Source organism: Sus scrofa, chromosome 2 (genome assembly GCF_000003025.6).
Source record: "Sus scrofa isolate TJ Tabasco breed Duroc chromosome 2, Sscrofa11.1, whole genome shotgun sequence".
NCBI lineage: Eukaryota > Metazoa > Chordata > Mammalia > Artiodactyla > Suidae > Sus > Sus scrofa.
Window position 1 is genome coordinate 9,183,927 of NC_010444.4, and position 21,984 is coordinate 9,205,910.

The window sequence follows — 21,984 nt, forward strand, 5'->3', positions numbered from 1 at the left end:
TGCACCGCCCGCCCTGCCGGACCCGCCCCGACCGGGGCTCGCCGCCTGCAGCTGCCGCAGTACCGCGACCTCGGGCCCCGCGCCGGCTATGGCTGTACCCTGGGGCTGAGCGCACAGGTAGGGGGGCCGGGCGCACCGCGGCGCGATCTGGGGAACGGGACGCTGGGAACGCGCGAGGGGAGGTGCGTGGCAGGGCTTGGGCGAGGCGCTTTGGGTGAATGTCACTGGGAAGGTTCAGTTTGGAACGCGGTGGGCAGCCCAGGGCCGCACCGGCAGGCGACGTGTCGCGCCCCGGGACTTCTGCCTCCGGAGTTGGGGAGCTAGCAGGGGCGCAAGTTGGGCAAGTTGGAAAATCTCTGTGAGGCGCGCTTTCCTCCAGTCCGTCTTTTTCTCGAGGGCTGATTGTCGTCCCTGCTGCAGGGCTGGGCGCCCGTTCTTGGCCTGGTGCCCCCTGTCCCACCCCCTCCTTCTCCGTGGGGCGGTGGCTCTGCGCGCTGCTCCGTTTCTATTCCATGTTTACTGGAGAAGTTTCCGAGATCGCCGCGCGGCCCCTCGGCCCCTTCCGGCGCCCCTGCGCCCCAGCGCTGTGAACCCCCTCTGCTGCCCCTCCCAGCTCCCCACACCTCCGCCCCTGACTTCGCGTCTGGAGTCCTCCCGGCCCCACCCAGTTCTGTACCACCAGCCTCTCCCTTTCTTGCTCCTGGCAGCCCCTTCTGCCTCCTTCTAGCTGCCCCGCCCTGGTCTTGCCTCTCCGTGTTCCCGGCTCCAGAAAACTCCCTTCTTCCGCAGGGGCGGCGGAGCCTGGAAGTTTGCTGCGCGCCCCGCAGCGGGACGGGTGGGAGTGGGGGTGGGGGACATAATTAGGGAGATTCCTGCACTGGGGTGGGCGTGGAGGGGGGGGGTTGTGCTGCGGCCCAGCCCTCGGGACCGCCCCTTCCCCTTTAGAGGCGGTGCTCTCTCCCCACTCCACTCCCAAACCCGTCCTGGCGGGATGGCCCCCGCCCCAGCGCCTGGCTTGGCGCCAGCAGCCTGAGGAATGTGGTGGTTGGAGCCGGTGACTAATTCAAACCAGAACTCGGGGAGGAGTGGTGAGGGGCAAAGGCGAGGGGGGTGGAAGGGGCTTGTGTGGGAGGGCGGGGGCAGGATCGCGGCTGGCGTAGGAGGAGAGCTCGGCTGCCTGCTCTGGAGCCCTTCACTCCAGAGGCGCGCTCCTGGAGAGCCGGCTGGGGGGCGAGGTCGTGCGGTGGAGGGGGAAAGGCCCTGGGCTTAGGGTGTGTTCAGAGAGCTGTGTTATGTAAGGCTCTCCCATGCAGGGAGAGGGTGCGCGATGTGCGAGGGCTGGCCCTCGGCTGGCTGGGCTCGGGCCCCCCTGCAGTGCCAGGGCGCCGGGATGCGGGGGCGCAGCCCCTCGCTGGCCACGAGGGACACGTGGGATCTAAGCAGGGCCGGCTGTGCCCCTTGCGTGGGAGGAGCGCGGAGTGGGCATCTCAGGGCACTCGCTGGGCTCCAGGCACCACGTGGGGACGGCTTCGGCGCCTCTGCGCATTACGGTCACCGAGAATTGTGTGCCTTGTGCGTGCTCGCGCCTTTCGCAGGGCGTGGCTGCCGGGGTGGAGGTGGCGAGGTCCCTCCAGGGAGCCTGCTGCTGAGTGCCCTGCTCCGTAGAGTGGGTTTGTGGAAAGGCAGGGTGGGATCCTCCCATGGCAATGTGCTCCTTCGAGAATGACTTGGACTTTCCAGAGAAAAAGGGATCCAGCTAGTTACCTCTGCGTCCCCAGCATAGCGCTGGGCTCCCAATAATCCACCCCCCACCCCACCCCAGCAATAACTGGTTTTGAAAGTTTTCTCTACTAGACTCCAGCCCCTGACTGTAGGATCCCGTGCTCTTCTGGGTGCAGCCTAACAAGTGATAGGAACTGGGTTGATTTTTGTGGGACACAGTGATGCCTGGGGTGCAGGGGCTGGGGGGTGGTGGCCTGTGGCTACAGGTGAAGTCAAGGGAGTGGGGAGGAGGGAAGGAGGGAGGCTGAAGATGCCTTGGAAGGCCTTTTAGGGCCTCCTTGCCTGTGCTGGGTCTAAATTAGGGGAGTAGCTTCTTTTTTGTTGGCTGTCCCTGCGGCATGGGCATGCGGAAGGTCCTGGGCCAGGGATCGAACCCAGGTCGCTGCAGTGACAAGGCCAGATCCTTAACCTGCTGCACTACAAGGGAACTCCTGGGGAGTCAATTCTGCTTTCATTCTCCTGCCCCCCATAAGGGTGATCCCAGGGGCAGGGTGTGGCACTCACTTCCTTTTCGAAGCTGAATGGGGAAGCTTCCTAGTCCCTGGCCCCCAGGGATGCTGGGCTGGGCCAGAACTTGGCTTGCGTGTGGAGTGGGAAGTAGAAGGGAGTCCCAGCCTTAGGGGTACTGCCTTGTTCCTAGCTGTGCGATGAGGGGGACTGGGGAGAGGACCTGGGACCGTGAGAGCTGGACTAGCAGAGGACGAGGGTTCTGGAATATCGCTAGCGAGGACTGGAGGGTGTCTGAGCCCCTCCCCAAAGCCCTGTCCTTAAAGGTTATCTGCTGGGACATTGTTCAGAGAACCGGGACACACGGGGAGCCACCAAAGTCCCGTGGGGCTTAGTGCTACTCTGGGGTCCTGGCCCGGGTTACCTTTTGAAGAGCTAACCCCGCAGAGCCGAGGGTTTGCTTCAGGAGGGCGAGGCTCCAGGTCCAGGGATCTAAGTGGGACACAAGAGAGCGATCTGTGGGAGACCTGTGGAGGGAGAAGGCCAGCATCGGTCAAAGGCAGGGAATAGGCTGGGGGTCCCTGGGGTCACCTTAGTCCCAGGGGGCCGTGGGTGGAGGTGCCCGGGCACTGCCGGGCTGGATTCCTTAGCTCATTTGCAATTGGCTGGCTGGCCCTGGCAGAGCACGCCACTCAGAGCCTGAGGAGCTGGTTTGAGGGGTTGGGGCAAAGCTGTGGGGGTGGTGGGGGTGGGTGGGGCTCTGGGGTGTGGTCACCACCTTCCTGGGAACTTGGGAACCGCCTGGGGACAGGCAGACAGACTGGGAGAGCTAGTCGGACTCCTGCCCTGCTGGGAACTCTCCCCTGCTGGCTCTGTGTCCCCCACCCCCCACTCCCAGAAGCCCCCAGCTTCTCTCCCTGGAGCAAGGCTGACCGTTTGCGCATGCCCTGGAGAGAGGTTAGAATGGGACCTTTTGGTGGGTGGGTATGTAGGGCCTTCTGCTCTTCCTTTGGTCCCCCATGGGCTTCATCCAGACGCCCAGGGAGGGCAGCTGGCATTTCCCTGAGCTGCAACCATCCCACTGGGTTCCCAGGCCTTCCTGAGCATGCGCAGTTTCCTCCAGCCCTGGGCAAGCCTGCGGAGGTGTGGGGGCCCCGTGGGTGGGCCACAGCGGGCTCAGCAGGAGTGTGTGTTTTGATGGAGCCCCTCTTCTTCATCAGGGGGACAGCTGGGCTGGGCTTGGGTCTGGGGTTGCTCTTTCACCGTGGTGTCAAGTCCCTGTAACCACTTGTGTCATAGCAGCGAGATACGTGTTATTACCTATGAGGGGGGTGTCTCCGGCTGTGCGTGGTGGTCCTGGATGTGTCACCTCTGCTTGCCTCTGGGGCTCACGGGGCAGAGGACAGCAATGGCACTCCGCCCTGGTGGTGGAGGTTTCTTGGGGCTGCAGGGGTTGTAGGTAAGGACTAAAGTAAGTTTCTCCGGCCCAGAGGGGTTCGGGGGTCCCGGGGTTTGTGTCCGGAAGCCCCAGAGAGAGGGTGAGCACAGCCCTGGGATGAGGCCCTGGCCGATGGAGTCCGAGCGAGGCGCTGCACACGGCCGGTCAGGGAGGGGCATCCTGCTCGGTCCCCGGGGGCCGGAGCGGAGGTTCTAGGGGAAGGGGAAGCGCCTGGCTTTGCGTCCTGGCCGGGCTGGGGGCGGCTCTTTGGCAGCTGGGCCGAGTGGCCGGGCCCCAGCCCCTGCACTAGCGAAGCCCCGCCACTGGGCGGAGAGCTTGGCCTCCGCCTGGGCGGAGGGCGGCTCCCAAACTGATCCACCCCCCAGGGTGAGACTTCGCCGCTCTCCTCGCCCCGGCTCCTCCCGCCCCCGCAGGAAGACAACCCCCTCCGAGCTGGGGTCTTAATCCCTGGTGTTGTGGGTCAAAGCCCATTCTTTTCTGGCGCGGTGATCAGGCGTGGAGACTTCCTGCTGGGGAATGTAAGCTGTCCCCAGTTCCTGCCACAAAGAGAGGGGAGTCCCTCTTAGGGAACGAAAAAGGGATTTCTCTCCCCGCAGGAAGCATGAACTTGGAGCTCTGGGACTAGGAGTGGGAGGGGCCAGGGGACAGAGGTGGGGACAGGCGGCAGGGCGGAGCCCAGAAATCCGCCGCCGGCTGGGGTGGGGGTAGGGAGCTGCCCTGGAGGTCGAGGTGCCAAAAAGTCCAGCGTGAGGGTGAGGGGCCGCGGGTGGATGAGGCTGGAAAAACTTCCTCCTGGTAGGAGGTGTGGTTTGGAGCAATGTCATTTGCCGAGAGCATGTAGCTGGGAAGTTGTGGAGTAGAACTGGAAGCCCAGTTACTGCGGAACCTGCCGCCCAGAACTGACTGCTGTGTATCCCCAGCAGCCAGGTGCCAGGGAGGAGCTAGGCAGGTGCTCACGGCGGCGGGAGGTGCAGACTCTGGGCGCCAGGTTAACAGGTAATAGGCTCGTCCATGATGGGCAGGGCCTGGCGCTGCCCAGACAGGTGTCTTCTGGGAGCTGGTGAAGGCAGCGGCTGTAGGCCTGCTCTGGGCTGTGAGGAGCTGCTGCTGGATCTGGGGCTGCTGTATGTCTGTGTGCACGGGTTGTGAGCATCCTTGTGTGGCTTTTTTGGCTGTTTCTCTAGCGCCCATGTCTTGCGTCATGTCTGTCAAATTCTCCCCGATAATTGCACCTCCCCAACACAAGCATCCTATTCAAGTGGAAAGTGTCCCTTGGGGAGTTCCCGTTGTGGTGCAATGAGATTGGCGGCATCTTGAGAGAGGCGGGACACAGGTTCGATCCCTGGCCTGGCACTGTGGATTAAGTAAGGATCTGGTGTTGTTGCAGCTACTGCTTAGGTTGAGACTGCGGCCCGGATCTGATCCCTGCCTTGGGAGCTCCACATGCTGCGGGGTGGCCAAAAAAAAAAACAAAAAACAAAGTGCCCCTTAGGGTGTGCCACCCAGAATCAGCTGACTCAAAGCTCTTGGTGCCAGCTGTGAAGATAACTGTGCAGTTAGGCTCCAGTTAGCATGGGGCACGTTGTTTTCCAGACAGAGGTCGGGCAGTTGCACACGTGGAGGTCGGCTTGGAGGCTTCGGTCCTGGGAGAGAGGCCGGCCTCGTGTTCCTCTTTGTTCCTCTGGACTGGGGATCTGCCTGTCGTGACTGTTCCCATTTTCCAGCCAGTAGAATTGTTTGCCTTGCTCTGCCAGTGCCTGTCTCTAGAGTGGGTCCAGTGCCTGAAGAGAAGGGGACGATTCTTTTGGTCGTCACCCGCCGGGGTCCAGAGAATCTACAAGTGAGCTGTGTTCTGGGTTGTTCAGGATATCTGACTCCTGGGGGTTTCGTGTTCATGAGCCCCAGAACCAAAAGAGTCCTTATTTATTTATTTATTTATTTGGGGCCACACCCATGGCATGCGGCAGTTCCAGGGCCAGGGATGGAACCTGTGCCATAGCAGTGACCATGCTGGATCCTCAACCCAATGGGCCACCAGGGAACTCCCAAAAAGGCCCTTAGAAGCAGGATGCCTGTTCTGGGTTTGCTATCCATAAGCTGGGCCAGGACCAGGCTGGGGTGTGAGCAAGGGAGGCCGGAGGCCACCTGCCCTTTCCTTCTGTGCTTGTGGCACGTGACAGGCATCACCGCTCCCTGGGGGTCCCCTGCCCTTGCCCAAATCTCAGCCCCTGTCTTTCTCTATGTTTATGTCCCTTCAAGGAGTCCCCCCCCCACTGCCCCCCTTGTGTTGGTCTCCCTCTGGACGAGCAGAGAGGCCTCTCTGTCTTCCTGTGGGTGTGTCCCTCCAGCTCTCACTGTGCCCGCAGCCAGTATAAGTCTCTCTCCCGGGTATCTCACTTGTGCATCTCTCTGGGTGGTTTCTCATCCTGTGTGTGCGTGTTGATTTGTGTCTTCGTCCGTCTTGTTGGGGTGGCTCTTGGCCTTGGAGTCAGAGAACCCTGGGCCTACGTTTCAACTCTGTCTTAAACATGGGTGACTCATTTTGCCTCGAGGGCCTGACTCTCACCTCTAAAATAAGGATATTAATTCGTAATCACATAGGGCTGTTTGGAGAAGGAAGGGGACCCAGGGCAGGGAACGAGCTCTGTACTGGGGCCCCAGAAGAGCTCTGCAAAATCCTTTTTCTCAACCTGGAGAGGGTGGGGTTCTTTCAACCTGGAGCTTTCTCTTCCTCTTTACGGCCCAGTGAGTGCTCAGGGGAGGAGGTGGCCCGCTGGGTGTGTCTGTCTTCTCTGAATATCCAAGCCCCTGTCCTGGTTCTCAGTGTCGGGGCTCTCCCTCTGGTGCAGGTCTCTAGCTCTGGTTGTGAGTCATCTCACTGTTCTGGGTGTGGGGACTGCTGTGCCCTGGCGCACACTGGGGTGTACGGTGGGTTGGTTTGTGCGTGTGCTGGATGGACGTTTCATTGCTGTCCGTGTCCTCCCGGCCGTGGGGTGGAAGGCACCCGTCTGCCTTGGAGTGTCACCTCCTACGTCCTGCGTGTGCCGGGTGAGGCACAAACTTGGGACCTCCTGCCGGGGGTAACTTGACTTCAGTTTGGTGCATGGGGGCGTGGAGGCCCATGGGCCCGGCTCTCGGGGGTGTGTGTGTGTGTGATCAGTTTCTGTGATCTTAAGAGTGACACTGGCATCAAAACCATCTTTGGCTGGGCCGCCTCCCTGGTTGTCTTCACACTGGCTCTTGGGCAGAAGGGGCTCCCGAGAGCCGGTACTGGGGAGGAGGAAGGATGCCCTTCTGGGGGGCACCCTCTTCCTGGGGCCAGGAGACGGCTTCCTGGGCTTCTGCTGGATTTGCCTGGGTGGTGTTCCCGCTCTGCAGAGACGGCGCTGGCAGAGGCCTGTGGCTCTGCACATCCTCTTTGTGGTTTTGAATCTTCGGGGCAGCTCGTTCTTCTCTAGCTGCTTTTGGCCTGAGTTACACCCTGTCCCTGCAGTCTCAGATGTGTATCCTCTCTGCCTTGACCCAGAGAGGCTTCACCGCCTCACTCCTTTTTTTTTTTTTTTTTTTTTTTTTGCTCTCCAAGCAGCCCTCTGCCTTAGAAGCTCTCCCTCCACTGCAGCCCATTCCATCGCAAAGGTTACCAGGAGCCGGTGTCGGGTGGACCACGGGGCGGGGACCTAGTAGAGCTGCCTTCTAAGAACCCCAACACTCCCCCATTCTCACCTCTCTGGACCTCACACTGCCCGTCTGTACATAGCAGGCAGTGCTGTCCCTCAGAACTTTCTGTAGCAGCGGCGATGTTCTGAATCTGTGCTTCTAATACGGTAGCCACGAGCGGCTGTCGAGGTCTTGAAATGTGGCCCCTACCACCAATGAACAAAAGGTTTCATTTCATTTTCGTTAATTTACATTTAATGAACCACGTGTGGCCTCCATGTGGGATGGCTCGGCTCTAAGGATGCTTCTAGTTCCAAGGTCTTGTGACACTTGGCTGAATGTTTTGCAGAATTCCTCAAGGCTCCAGAAACCCTGCTTTGAGTAGCAGCGGGACAGAGCCCCCAGCCCCCGGGTAGCCTGGCTTCACCTGGCTTGGGCGGGAGGAAAAGGAAGGACTGTCTGGGCTGGATGCAGGTGCCAGGGGTGGGACAGACGAGGGCTGGGCCCCAAAAGCAGAAAATAGGGAGCTCCTGTCATGGCTCGTGGTAACAAACCTGACTGGTAGTACCCATGAGAAGGCAGGTTTGATCTCTGGCCTCACTCAGTGGGTTAAGGATCTGGCATTGCCCTGAGCTGTGGTGTAGGTCAAAGACGTGGCTCGGATCTGGTGCTGCTGTGGCTATGGCTGTGGCCGGCAGCTGCAGCTCTGATTCAACCCCTAGCCTGGGAACCTCCATAATACTGTCGGTGCGGGCCTAAAAAGCAAAAAGGCAAAAAAAAAAAAAAAAAAAAAAAAGAAAATAGGCCCTTGATGCCTGGCCTCAAATCCCCTATCAGCACCCCCATGGTGTTCGCCTAGATCAGATGAAAGGGGGGCTGTGCCAGGAGGCAAGGCCTGAGCCAGAGCAGGCAGGGGGGTTGGCAGCCCCATCTGGCTGGGAGACCAGTGGCTGACCTGCAGCCTTGGGTCCAGCGCCTCCCCTTCTCCGGGGCTGTAGCCCCTTCCCTGCTCCCGATGGCCTTCTCTCCTCCTCCCTAAGCCCCTGGGGCCGAGGCATCTGTAGCAAGTCCCTCCTGAGCCTCCCAGCTGTGTTTCTGGGGACTCGGGGTCTGGGACTCTTGTCCCGAGGAGCTGGCTGGGAAGCCCCCTGCCTGTCTCGCTGGAGCCCCGGCCTCTCGGGCACCCAGGGGTCTGGCCTGCAAAGCTCTTTGCCCATCGGGTTTTTAGGCGTGACCCTTGGCGTGTCTGGAGCTGTTGAGGCCGCAGTGACTCACTGGGGAAGGAGGGAGGGTGGGGCTGAGATGTGGGTGAGGACGAGCTGGCTGGCTCGCTCTCCCCCTCGCTGTCTCCTGGCTCAGCACCAGGATGCTGGGCTGAGAGAAGGGGCCCTGCTCAAGGAGGAAGCCGGGGTGCCAGGGCAGTCTGTGGCTTCAGGGATCGGAGAAGCCCTCCCGTGGAATCCTTTTCCTTCCCTGCCCTGCCTGGCTCCTTGTCTGCGGGGCTGGCTTCTCAGTGCCCGGCATCGGGCGGGTGGGGGACGGGGGGCATTGCTGAAGTTCCAGCCTTGCTCTTTTACCAGCGGAGCGGTCAGTGGCACTTCCGGGAGGAAGGGAGGTGGTGGTAGCCCCAGTTCACACCTGGGCCAACAGGCTGCTCGCTGGCTTCCTGGCCGGCACCTGTGCTGACATAAATTCTGCAAGCGCAAGTTTGGGTGGCCGGGGAAACTGGGTGGCGGCGGGGTGGTATCTGTGGCTGTTTTCACCCATGTTGTGATCTGCTTGACACTGGAAGGGTTAAGTGCCTGTGAATTTCCATGAATCCTGTTCTCAGAGGCACACTCGGCCCCTGCAAGATTTAAAGTCATTCCCCTCGAAGTCTCCTCAGGCTTCTGGAACATTCTGAGGCTAAATTGGTCATACAGAGCACCTTGCTCATGATTGCTATCTGGACAGGATCAAAGTCTTTTTTTTTTTTTTTTTTTTTGTCTTTTTGCCTTTTTCTAGGGCTGCTCCCACGGCATATGGAGGTTCCCAGGCTAGGGGTCGAATCAGAGCTGTAGCCGCCGGCCTACACCACAGCCACAGCAACGCGGGATCGAGCCGCGTCTGCAACCTACACCACAGCTCACGGCAACGCCAGATCCTTAACCCACTGAGCAAGGGCAGGGACCGAACCCGCAACCTCATGGTTCCTAGTCGGATTCGTTAACCACGTGCCACAATGGGAACTCCAGGAGCAAAGTCTCTAACTCTGTATCTGGCACATGGGGTGCGTTTACTGAATGTTGAGAGGATGCATGAGTGGAGTTAGGTAACAGTCTGATGCAGCATACAGTCTAATGCGGCATATGCACAGCGCTGGGCTGAGCGGTGTCTGTCCCTGTCTGTCCCTTGCTGGTGTTCTCTGCAGCATCCCGTGTGATGTTGGACATACAGGAGGCATGCCTGTATCTACTGATTGGTTGACTGACTTCGGGATGTAAACAGCTTTAGGGTGGCCCTTTGGGCAAGGTTCTCCATGGCTTCTGGCATCCCCCACCCGGTTTCTCAGCTGGGCTTCTGGATGGCTGCTGCGCCATTTTGCGTGGGTGGCTGGAGGCCTGTCTGCCGCCTTCCCTGGGCGCCTCTGCAGCTGACAGCTCATCCTGTGGCTGGAGGGTGTCTTTGCTCCTCAGTGCCCGGCTCAGGGCCCAGTGGGTGCAGCCAGATGGGCCCTGACTCATCACATCCCTGAGGCAGCACAGCTGTATTGCAGCCTCTCAGGCTTGGGCTGGTGCTGGAGGGCCCGGGGCTTCCTTTGTTCAGCCTCTGCCTGTGGCTGGACTCCTGCAGCTCCCAGCTGGTGGGCATCCTGAGGCCTGGGTTAGACAGGGTGACCCAAAGTTGCTCAGTGTCACTGGGGGGCCGGGGGGTGGGGGAGGGCACTGGGATCCCTGCTTACAGGTCAGCCTGTGGCCCCCAGGTCTGGAGAGCAGTCTCATGCTGGTTAGAGCTGCAGGCCTGATGTGGGGTTGGGGGAAGAAATAACAGACTCAGAGCCCAAGCACAGTTGCTCTTTTATGGTGGCCCCCCTGAGTCTCAGTTTCTCCATCTGCAGTCTGGAGACAGCAGCGTTTCCCACCCGAAGCTGTTACAAAGAGCCCAGTGAGAATGTGGATGCTGGGAGGCCTTGTATGCCAGAGCTTTTTACACATGCTTTCCTCTCCCTCCTCTTCAGTCCTTATGGAAATCCTTTTTTTTTTTTTGTCTTTTTCTAGGGCCACACCTTTGGCATATGGAGGTTCCCAGGCTAGGGGTCTAATCAGAGCTGTAGCCACAGGCCTACGCCACAGCCACAGCAATGCAGGATCTGAGCTGCGTCTGCAACCTACACCACAGCTCACGGCAACCCTGGATCCTTAACCACCTGAGCGAGGCCAGGGATCAAACCCGCAACCTCATGGTTCCTAGTTGGATTCGTTAATCACTGAGCCACGACGGGACCTCCTATGGAAATTCTTTATCGTCTCCATTTTCACAGGTGAAGAAATGGGGGTTCAGAGAAGTCAGTGGTTGTCACTGTTGTTGTTGTTTCGGCTTTTTAGGGCCGTACTTGCAGCCTAGGGAAGTTCCCAGCCTAGGGGTCGAATCAGAACTACAGCTGCTGGCCTGCCTCACAGCCACAGCAACACCAGATCCAAGCCGCGTCTGTGACCCTACACCACAGCTCACAGCCGCACTGGATCCTTAACCCACTGAGCGAGGCCAGGGATCGAACCTACATCCTCATGGATACGAGTCGGGGTCGTCACCGCCGAGCCATGACGGGAACTCCAGTTTCAGAGACGTTAAGTCAGGTGGCCAGAGTCACCCAGCTGGCGAGGTTGCAGAGCCAGGATTTGAATGGGAGTCTGGCCTCCTCTAAACCCCCTTCCCAGGCTGATGTGCATGATGCGACTGGCACCGATGACCGCGCTGGGGGGTTGGGGTTTTAGTTTGGCTCAGGGGACAGAACACCAGGGTCAGGGTTTTGAGCAAGTGGACTTTGAGTGCGAGCCTGATGTGACCTTTTCCCTAGGCTGTGTGACCGAGATTCCTGAGACAGACAGACAGACACTGAGGAGAGGAGAGGAAGGCGGGGCGGGCTCCTGGCAAGGCGTCTGCTCCTGAACCAAGACCTGCCAAGGTCAGTGAGTAGGAGGGAGGGTGGCGAGGGGGGGGGGCAGGGTGGTTTGGAGATGATGGGGTGCAGAGGGTGGAGACTGAGATGACGTGTGGCCCGGGGGTGGGGGGATGGGATGAGGGGCTGGTTACCCCTGGTGCCGTTGCACCCACTCTCCGTCTGTCTTCTGGGCCCCCGGGGAGCTCGCCCATGGTGGCAGCAGGTGCCTTGCAGATAGTGCTCCACTCCCAGCGAGTTCCCAGGGCCAGAGATCCCTGGCTTTCTCCTCTCCTCGTGCCCTCGCACCCCCTCGCACCCACTGCCCTGAGCTCCGTATCCTTCCCTCATCCAGATGGAGAAGGAGGAGGAGACAACCCGGGAGCTGCTGCTGCCCAACTGGCAGGGCAGCGGCTCCCACGGGCTGACCATCGCCCAGAGGGACGACGGCGTCTATGTGCAGGAGGTGATGCAGAACTCCCCTGCGGCCCGCACTGGGGTGGTCAAGGAGGGTGAGTCACCACGGGGTGCGGGCTGGTGCCAGGTGGGGTGGGGGAGGGTGGCAGGGGGGAAGGGCAGGAGGCAGCTCAAGTGGCCGGTGGCTGTGGAGGGCCCGGTCCCAGTGGCAGCAGGATGGTCGGTACCCGAGCCTTGCCCTCCCCTGCCGTCCTGTGTGGTGCGCTCTGCCACCAGCGAGCTCTGCCACTCTGGGCACGTCCCTTGTCCTCGCGATGCCTCCATCTCCTCGTCTCTACAATGGGTGTTACCGTACCTGCGAGTCGGTCCCCGGGCCCAGCTCGCAGGGGCTGTGTGTTGTTTCCCTGGGACCCTGGGCGGTCTCACCTGCCTCCTGCTCCTTTCTGCTCAGGGGACCAGATTGTGGGTGCCACCATCTACTTTGACAACCTGCAGTCAGGCGAGGTGACCCAGCTGCTGAACACCATGGGGCACCACACGGTGGGCCTGAAGCTGCACCGCAAGGGGGACCGGTCCCCCGAGCCCGGCCAGACCTGGACCCACGAAGTCTTCAGCTCCCACAGCTCCGAAGTGGTTCTGGTGAGTGGCCCGCCGATGGCCGGCCCCTCCCCCAGCCTCTGCCCCCTGGACCTCGATTCTCCTTCCCCCTCCTGCTCTCACCCTCCACTCTCTGTCGAGCCAGTCTGGTTTCTCCTGTTCTGTGTGGCCGCTGATGCTGCCCCTACAAGTTTTCTGTCCCTCTCTTTCGGAGGGGCCCCCGCGTGGGGACCCACGCCTGCGGTCTGGTCCCAGATGCCAGAAGGGGAGTCGGCTGCTTTGCAAGGATCTTTGACGTGATTTCACAGGGGCCCCGCTCTGCCTCCCAGACACGCTTCTTCCACTTCCAGAGGCTGGGACTCCTCTGTGAGTCGGAGGCTGGGCAGCAAAGCGGCCGAGGGACGTTTCTCTGCTCCTTCCGCTGGCTTGTCTCTTTAACAAGGAGTTCTCCAGATGGAACCGGGCTCAGCAGCTGCTTTCCGAAGGGTCCATGGGAGATTCCCCTGGATTAAACCAACAAGTTGGGGCGTTGAGAGCTGAAGGGTCAACTCAGCATGAACTGGTCACCCGGGAGGTGTTCCCGGGACTCGATGGGCTGATTTGAATCTAGAATTGCTTATAAGTCCTTCTCCCGGGCGTTCCTGCTGTGGTGCAGTAGGTTAAGAGTCTGGCTACAGTGGCTGCGGAGGTGCGGGTTTGATTCCCAGCCTGGTGGAGTGGGGTAAAGGATCTGGCGTTGTCACAGCTGCAGCTCGGATTTAGTCGCTGGCCTGGGAACGTCCCTAGGCTGTGGGTGCAGCCATTAAAAAAAAAAAAAAAAAGTCCTTTCAGATCGTGTGTTCCAATAGTCCACCAGTCCTCCCTCCCCATGGCTTTCGCTTACTGGAGTTTACCCAGATAATTTCTGTTTTCCTCCTGTGATGCGGCTGTCAGCCCCTTTCTTCAGCCCCCTGTGCTCTGTCTCAGGGAGGCTCCATGGACCTCTCGTAGGGTCCTGGCTTCTCTGGGAAACCGTGTTGTCGGCTGGGCTGTGGCCGGGCGTCTGTCACTCACGCAGACTCTGCTGCAACCTGTGCCGGGCGTGTCTTTCTGCAGAGCGGGGACGATGAGGAGTATCAGCGCATCTACACCACGAAGATCAAGCCTCGGCTGAAGTCGGAGGATGGAGTGGAAGGGGGTCCCGGAGAGACCCAGAGCCGCACCATCACCGTGACTCGAAGGGTCACAGCCTACACCGTGGATGTGACCAGCCGAGAAGGAGCCAAGGACATCGACCTCAGCAGCCCTGAGTTCAAGATCAAGATTCCACGGCACGAACTGACCGAAATCTCCACGGTGGATGTGGAGACCCAGCCTGGGAAGACAGTGATCAGATTGCCCTCGGGCTCGGGGGTGGTGTCTCCCACTGTGGACATCCGAGCAGGGTCCATTTCCGCTTCGGGACCAGAGCTCCAAGGTGCCGGCCACTCCAAGGTCCAGGTCACTGTGCCTGGGATCAAGGTGGGAAGCCCGGATGTCAGTATCAGTGCAAAGGGCTTGGACTTGAGTAGCAAAGGGGGCGTCCAGGTCCAAGGAGTGGACGTTTCGTCTTCTCTAGGGCACGGGGCAGTAGAGGGGCAGGGCCCATCTCTCGAGAGTGGCAGCAATGGGAAAATTAAATTTCCCACCATGAAGGTGCCAAAATTTGGTGTCTTAACAGGGCCTGAGGGCCAGGCCCCAGAGGCTGGGTTGACTGTTTCTGCCCCTGACTTCTCTGTGGGACACAAGGGCGGCCGGCCAGGCTTGACCATTGGTGGGAACATCCAGGCCCCACAGCTAGAAGTCAGTGCTCCCTCTGCCAATATTGAGGGGCTGAGGGGAAGCTGAAGGGCCCCCAAATCACTGGGCCATCCCTAGAGGGGGACCTAGGCCTGAAAGGTGCCAAGCCACAGGGCAGTTTGGGGGTGGACATCTCTGTGCCCAAAATTGAGGGTAGCATCACTGGCCCCAAGGTGGAAGTCCAGCCCCTGACATTGATGTTCATGGGCCTGGGGGCAAACTGAACGTGCCCAAGATGAAGACCCCCAAATTCTCCGTATCAGGTTCTAAGGGAGAGGGAGCTGGCATTGATGTGACACTGCCCGCAGGTGAAGTGACTCTTCCTGGGGTCTCTGGGGACATCAGCCTGCCTGAGGTTGCTCTTGAGGGGCTAGAAGGGAAGATGAAGGGTCCTAAAGTCAAGCCTCCTGAAATGATTATTCAGAAACCTAAAATCTCAATGCAGGATGTGGATCTGAGCCTTGGGTCCCCTAAACTGAAAGGAGACATTAAGGTTTCTGCTCCTGGGGTGCAAGGTGACCTTAAAGGCCCTCAAGTGGCAGTTAAGGGCACCAAACTGGACATAGAGACACCCAGCCTAGAGGGGACTGTGACAGGCCCCAAGCTTAGTGGGCCTTCTGGTAAAGCAGGAACCTGCAGGATCGCTATGGCAGATGTGGACCTAAACGCTGCTACGCCAAAAGTGAAAGGGGGTGTAGAGGTCGTCCTTCCAAAAGTGGAGGGGAAAGTCACTGTCCCCGACATTGATGTCAAACGCCCCAAAGTGGAGGTCAGTGCCCCGGATGTGGACGTTCATGGCCCCGATTGGAACTTGAAAATGCCCAAGATGAAAATGCCCAAGTTCAGCACTCCAGGAGTCAAAGGGGAAGGGCCAGATGTAGACGTGAAGCTCCCCAAAGGAGATGTCAGTATTTCAGGGCCCAAGGTCAACGTGGAAGCCCCAGATGTCAACATCGGGGGCCTGGCGGGCAACCTTAAAGGCCCTGATGTTAAGCTACCTGAGGTGAGTGTCAAGACACCAAAGATTTCCATGCCTGATGTGGATTTGCATGTGAAAGGCCCAAAGGTAAAAGGAGAGTATGATGTAACAGCACCAAAACTTGAAGGAGAGCTGAAAGGCCCCAAAGTGGACGTTGATGTCCCTGATGTGGATGTTCATGGCCCAGACTGGCACCTGAAGATGCCCAAGATGAAAATGCCCAAGTTCAGTGTGCCCGGGTTCAAAGCGGAGGCCCTGAAGTGGATGTAAATCTGCCCAAGCCTGATGTGGACGTTTCTGGCCCCAAGGTAGCTGTTGGTGCTCCAGATGTGAGTATTGAGGGACCAGAAGGGAAATTGAAAGGACCCAAATTTAAGATGCCCGAGATGAATATCAAAGCTCCAAAGATCACCATGCCAGATGTGGACCTACATTTGAAGGGCCCTAGTGTCAAAGGGGAGTATGATGTTACAGCGCCAAAGGTTGGAGGTGAGATTAAAGTTCCTGATGTCGAACTCAAAAGTGCCAAAGTGGACATTGATGCTCCAGATGTGGGTGTGCATGGGCCAGACTGGCACCTGAAGATGCCCACAGTGAAAATGCCTAAGTTCAGCATGCCTGGCTTCAAAGGCGAGGGCCCAGAAGTGGATGTGAACCTGCCCAAGGCTGACATTGACCTCACTGGACCCAAGGTGGATGTTGAAGTTCCAGATGTGAATATTGAAGGACCTGAAGGGAAGCTGAAGGGCCCCAAGTTTAAGATGCCTGAAATGAATATCAAGGCCCCAAAGATCTCCATGCCTGATGTGGACTTACATATGAAAGGTCCCAAGGCAAAGGGAGAGTATGATGTTACAGTGCCAAAGCTGGAAGGGGACCTGAAGGGGCCAAAAGTAGACATCAGTGCCCCAGATGTTGAAGTTCATGGTCCTGAATGGAACCTAAAGATGCCAAAGATGAAAATGCCCAAATTCACCATGCCCAGCCTTAAAGGAGAGGGCCCAGAATTGGATGTCAATCTGCCCAAGGCTGATGTCGACCTTTCTGCCCCTAAGGTAGATATTAGTGCTCCAGATCTGAGCCTTGAAGGACCAGAAGGGAAGTTGAAAGGTCCCAAGTTTAAGATGCCTGAGATGCACTTCAGAGCTCCTAAGATGACCCTGCCAGATGTTGACATGGATCTTAAAGGACCCAAAGTGAAAGGGAGTCTAGATGTGTCTGCACCAAAAATAGAAGGTGAGATGAAAGCTCCAGATGTGGACATCAAAGGCCCCAAAGTAGATGTTAAAACACCAGATGTGGAAGTTCAAGGTGCAGACTGGAGCCTGAAAATGCCAAAGATGAAAATGCCTAAATTCAGCATGCCGAGCTTCAAAGGTGAGGGGCCAGAAGTGGAAGTGAAACTGCCCAAGGCTGACATTGACATCTCAGGACCCAAGGTGGACATTGAAGCTCTGGATGTGAGCCTTGAGGGTCCGGAAGGGAAGCTGAAGGGCCCCAAGTTTAAGATGCCTGAGATGCACTTCAAGGCCCCCAAGATCTCCATGCCTGATGTGGACTTAAACTTGAAAGGCCCCAAAGTCAAAGGGGATGTGGATGTGTCTGTGCCCAAGATAGAAGGGGAAATGAAAGTGCCAGATGTGGACATCAAAGGCCCCAAGGTGGACGTTGATGTCCCGGATGTGGACGTTCATGGCCCAGACTGGCACCTGAAGATGCCCAAGATGAAAATGCCCAAGTTCAGCATGCCCGGCTTCAAAGGCGAGGGCCCAGAAGTGGATGTGAACTTGCCTAAAGCTGACATTGACATCTCAGGACCCAAGGTGGACATTGAAGCTCCGGATGTGAGCCTTGAGGGTCCGGAAGGGAAGCTGAAGGGCCCCAAGTTTAAGATGCCTGAGATGCACTTCAAGACCCCCAAGATCTCCATGCCTGATGTGGACTTAAACTTGAAAGGCCCCAAAGTCAAAGGGGATGTGGATGTGTCTGTGCCCAAGATAGAAGGGGAAATGAAAGTGCCAGATGTGGACATCAAAGGCCCCAAGGTGGACGTTGATGTCCCGGATGTGGACGTTCATGGCCCAGACTGGCATCTGAAGATGCCCAAGATGAAAATGCCCAAATTCAGTGTGCCTGGGTTTAAAGCAGAGGGCCCAGAAGTGGATGTGAACCTACCTAAAGCTGACATTGCTGTCTCTGGGCCCAAAGTTGACATCAAAGCTCCGGATGTGAGCCTTGAGGGTCCGGAAGGGAAGCTGAAGGGCCCCAAGTTTAAGATGCCTGAGATGCACTTCAAGACTCCCAAGGTCTCCATGCCTGACATTGATTTAAACCTCAAGGGCCCCAAGGTGAAAGGTGATGTGGATGTTTCTCTGCCTAAAGTGGAAGGAGACCTGAAAGGGCCAGAGGTTGATATTAAAGGCCCCAAAGTGGACATTGATGCTCCTGATGTGGACGTTCATGGCCCAGACTGGCACCTGAAGATGCCCAAGATAAAAATGCCCAAGTTCAGCATGCCTGGCTTCAAAGGAGAAGGCCCAGAAGTGGATGTGAACCTGCCCAAGGCCGACATTGACGTCTCAGGACCCAAGGTGGACATTGATGTTCCCGATGTGAATATTGAAGGTCCAGATGCAAAACTAAAAGGTCCCAAATTTAAATTGCCAGAAATGAATATAAAGCCTCAGAAGATATCCATGCCAGATGTTGGTTTGCATTTGAAAAGCCCTAAAGTGAAAGGTGATTATGATGTTACAGTTCCAAAAGTAGAAGGAGAGATAAAGGCTCCTGATGTTGACATCAAAGGCCCAAAAGTGGACATTAATGCACCAGATGTGGGGGTTCATGGTCCAGATTGGCACCTGAAGATGCCCAAAGTGAAAATGCCTAAGTTCAGCATGCCTGGTTTCAAAGGAGAGGGCCCAGAAGTAGATGTGAACGTGCCCAAGGCTGACATTGGTGTTTCAGGACCCAAGGTGGACATTGATGTTCCGGATGTGAATATTGAAGGTCCAGAGGGGAAACTAAAGGGTCCTAAATTCAAAATGCCAAGCATGAATATACAGACACACAAAATCTCTATGCCTGATGTTGGACTTAATCTGAAAGCCCCTAAACTGAAAACTGATGTAGATGTTTCTCTTCCCAAAGTGGAAGGAGACTTGAAAGGTCCTGGAATTGACGTAAAAGCCCCTAAAATGGATGTGGATGTTGGTGATATTGATATTGAATGTCCAGAAGGAAAGATGAAAGGCCCTAAGTTTAAGATGCCTGAGATGCACTTCAAGGCCCCCAAGATCTCCATGCCTGATGTGGACTTAAACTTGAAAGGCCCCAAAGTCAAAGGGGATGTGGATGTGTCTGTGCCCAAGATAGAAGGGGAAATGAAAGTGCCAGATGTGGACATCAAAGGCCCCAAGGTGGACGTTGATGTCCCGGATGTGGACGTTCATGGCCCAGACTGGCACCTGAAGATGCCCAAGATGAAAATGCCCAAGTTCAGCATGCCCGGCTTCAAAGGCGAGGGCCCAGAAGTGGATGTGAACTTGCCTAAAGCTGACATTGACATCTCAGGACCCAAGGTGGACATTGAAGCTCCGGATGTGAGCCTTGAGGGTCCGGAAGGGAAGCTGAAGGGCCCCAAGTTTAAGATGCCTGAGATGCACTTCAAGGCCCCCAAGATCTCCATGCCTGATGTGGACTTAAACTTGAAAGGCCCCAAAGTCAAAGGGGATGTGGATGTGTCTGTGCCCAAGATAGAAGGGGAAATGAAAGTGCCAGATGTGGACATCAAAGGCCCCAAGGTGGACGTTGATGTCCCGGATGTGGACGTTCATGGCCCAGACTGGCACCTGAAGATGCCCAAGATGAAAATGCCCAAGTTCAGCATGCCCGGCTTCAAAGGCGAGGGCCCAGAAGTGGATGTGAACTTGCCTAAAGCTGACATTGACATCTCAGGACCCAAGGTGGACATTGAAGCTCCGGATGTGAGCCTTGAGGGTCCGGAAGGGAAGCTGAAGGGCCCCAAGTTTAAGATGCCTGAGATGCACTTCAAGGCCCCCAAGATCTCCATGCCTGATGTGGACTTAAACTTGAAAGGCCCCAAAGTCAAAGGGGATGTGGATGTGTCTGTGCCCAAGATAGAAGGGGAAATGAAAGTGCCAGATGTGGACATCAAAGGCCCCAAGGTGGACGTTGATGTCCCGGATGTGGACGTTCATGGCCCAGACTGGCACCTGAAGATGCCCAAGATGAAAATGCCCAAGTTCAGCATGCCCGGCTTCAAAGGCGAGGGCCCAGAAGTGGATGTGAACCTACCAAAGGCTGACATTAATGTTTCTGGTCCCAAAGTGGACATTGATACTCCTGATTTGGATATTGAGGGACCAGAAGGAAAATTAAAAGGCTCTAAATTTAAGATGCCTAAGTTGAATATCAAAGCTCCCAAGATCTCCATGCCAGATGTGGACTTGAATTTGAAGGGCCCCAAGGTGAAAGGAGAGGTGGATGCTTCTGTGCCAGAACTAGAAGGTGATCTCAGAGGTCCGCAAGTTGATATCAGAGGTCCCAGTGTGGATGTGGAGGTGCCTGATGTTGATCTGGAATGTCCTGATGCAAAGTTGAAAGGGCCCAAGTTTAAGATGCCTGAGATGCACTTCAAGGCCCCCAAGATCTCCATGCCTGATGTGGACTTTAATTTGAAAGGCCCCAGAGTAAAAGGGGATGTGGATGTGTCTGTGCCAAAATTGGAGGGAGATTTGAAAGGCCCCAGTGTGGATGTGGAGGTGCCCGATGTTGATCTGGAATGTCCTGAAGCAAAGTTGAAAGTGCCCAAGTTTAAGATGCCTGAGATGCACTTCAAGACTCCCAAGATCTCCATGCCTGATGTGGACTTAAACTTGAAAGGCCCCAAAGTCAAAGGGGATGTGGATGTGTCTGTGCCCAAGATAGAAGGGGAAATGAAAGTGCCAGATGTGGACATCAAAGGCCCCAAGGTGGACGTTGATGTCCCGGATGTGGACGTTCATGGCCCAGACTGGCACCTGAAGATGCCCAAGATGAAAATGCCCAAGTTCAGCATGCCCGGCTTCAAAGGCGAGGGCCCAGAAGTGGATGTGAACTTGCCTAAAGCTGACATTGACATCTCAGGACCCAAGGTGGACATTGAAGCTCCAGATGTGAGCCTTGAGGGTCCGGAAGGGAAGCTGAAGGGCCCCAAGTTTAAGATGCCTGAGATGCACTTCAAGGCCCCCAAGATCTCCATGCCTGATGTTGATTTCAACTTAAAGGGGCCTAAAACCAAAGGGGACTTTGATGTTTCTGCTCCAAAGCTAGAAGGAGAGTTAAAGGGTCCAAGCTTGGATGCCAGAGGCCCCAAATTGGATGTTGAAATGCCAGATGTAGCTGTGGAAGGCCCTGATGGCAAATGGAAAAGTCCCAAATTTAAGATGCCAGACATGCACTTTAAAACTCCCAAAATCTCCATGCCGGACATTGATCTCCACTTAAAAAGCCCCAAGATAAAGGGAGAGGTGGATGTAGATGTTCCTAAATTGGAAGGTGACCTCAGAGGTGACATCAGTGGGCCAGATGTTGATATTGAAGGACCAGAAGGCAAATTGAAAGGCCCCAAGTTCAAGATGCCTGACATGCATTTCAAGGCTCCAAGTATTTCTATGCCTGATGTGGACCTAAATCTGAAAGGACCAAAAATCAAGGGGGATGTAGATGTGTCTGTGCCTGAGGTAGAAGGTAAAATTAAAGTACCAGATGTGAATATCAAGGGCCCCAAAGTAGACATAAATGCTCCTGATGTTCAAGGCCCAGACTGGCACCTGAAGATGCCCAAGATGAAAATGCCCAAGTTCAGCATGCCTGGTTTCAAAGCAGAGGGCCCAGAAGTGGATGTGAATCTTCCCAAGGCTGATATTGATATCTCAGGACCCAAAGCTGACATCGAAGTCCCAGAAATGAGCATTGAGGGTCCAGAGGGAAAAATCAAGGGGCCTAAATTTAAGATGCCAGAGATGAACATAAAAGCCCCTAAGATCTCCATGCCAGATGTGGATTTACACTTGAAGGGCCCTAAGGTCAAAGGAGATGTAGATGTTTCCCTGCCTAAGGTGGAAGGTGACTTAAAGGGTCCCAAGGTGGACATTGATGCTCCAGATGTGGACGTTCATGGCCCAGACTGGCACCTGAAAATGCCCAAGGTGAAAATGCCCAAGTTCAGCATGCCTGGCTTCAAAGGAGAAGGCCCAGATGTGGATGTGAACCTGCCCAAGGCTGACATTGACGTCTCAGGACCCAAGGTGGACATTGAAGGTCCTGATGTGAATATCGAAGGGCCTGAAGGAAAGATGAAAGGTCCTAAGTTCAAGATGCCAGAGATGAACATCAAAGCCCCCAAGATCTCCATGCCAGACTTTGATTTACACCTGAAAAGTCCTAAGGTGAAAGGAGATGTGGATATTTCTCTGCCTAAAGTAGAAGGTGACCTCAAGGGCCCGGAAGTTGACATCAAAGGGCCCAAAGTGGACATTGATGCTCCAGATGTGGATGTTCAAGGCCCAGACTGGCACCTGAAGATGCCCAAGATAAAAATGCCCAAGTTCAGCATGCCTGGCTTCAAAGGAGAAGGCCCAGATGTGGATGTGAACCTGCCGAAGGCTGACATCGATGTCTCAGGAC

The 21,984-nt window shown here is 56.6% G+C and overlaps 1 protein-coding gene across 1 annotated transcript in view; it reads left to right on the forward strand.

Annotated features, from left to right (window-relative positions):
• AHNAK (AHNAK nucleoprotein) overlaps window positions 3,058–21,984 on the forward strand; it is a 29,467-nt gene continuing 10,540 nt past the window's right edge. Inside the window, 8 exon segments of the mRNA XM_013994215.2 lie at window positions 3,058–3,186; window positions 11,403–11,510; window positions 11,839–11,995; window positions 12,352–12,539; window positions 13,593–14,346; window positions 14,349–14,498; window positions 14,501–15,541; window positions 15,544–21,984. Coding sequence (XP_013849669.2) covers window positions 11,839–11,995; window positions 12,352–12,539; window positions 13,593–14,346; window positions 14,349–14,498; window positions 14,501–15,541; window positions 15,544–21,984 — 8,731 coding nt within the window. The 5' untranslated portion in view covers window positions 3,058–3,186; window positions 11,403–11,510.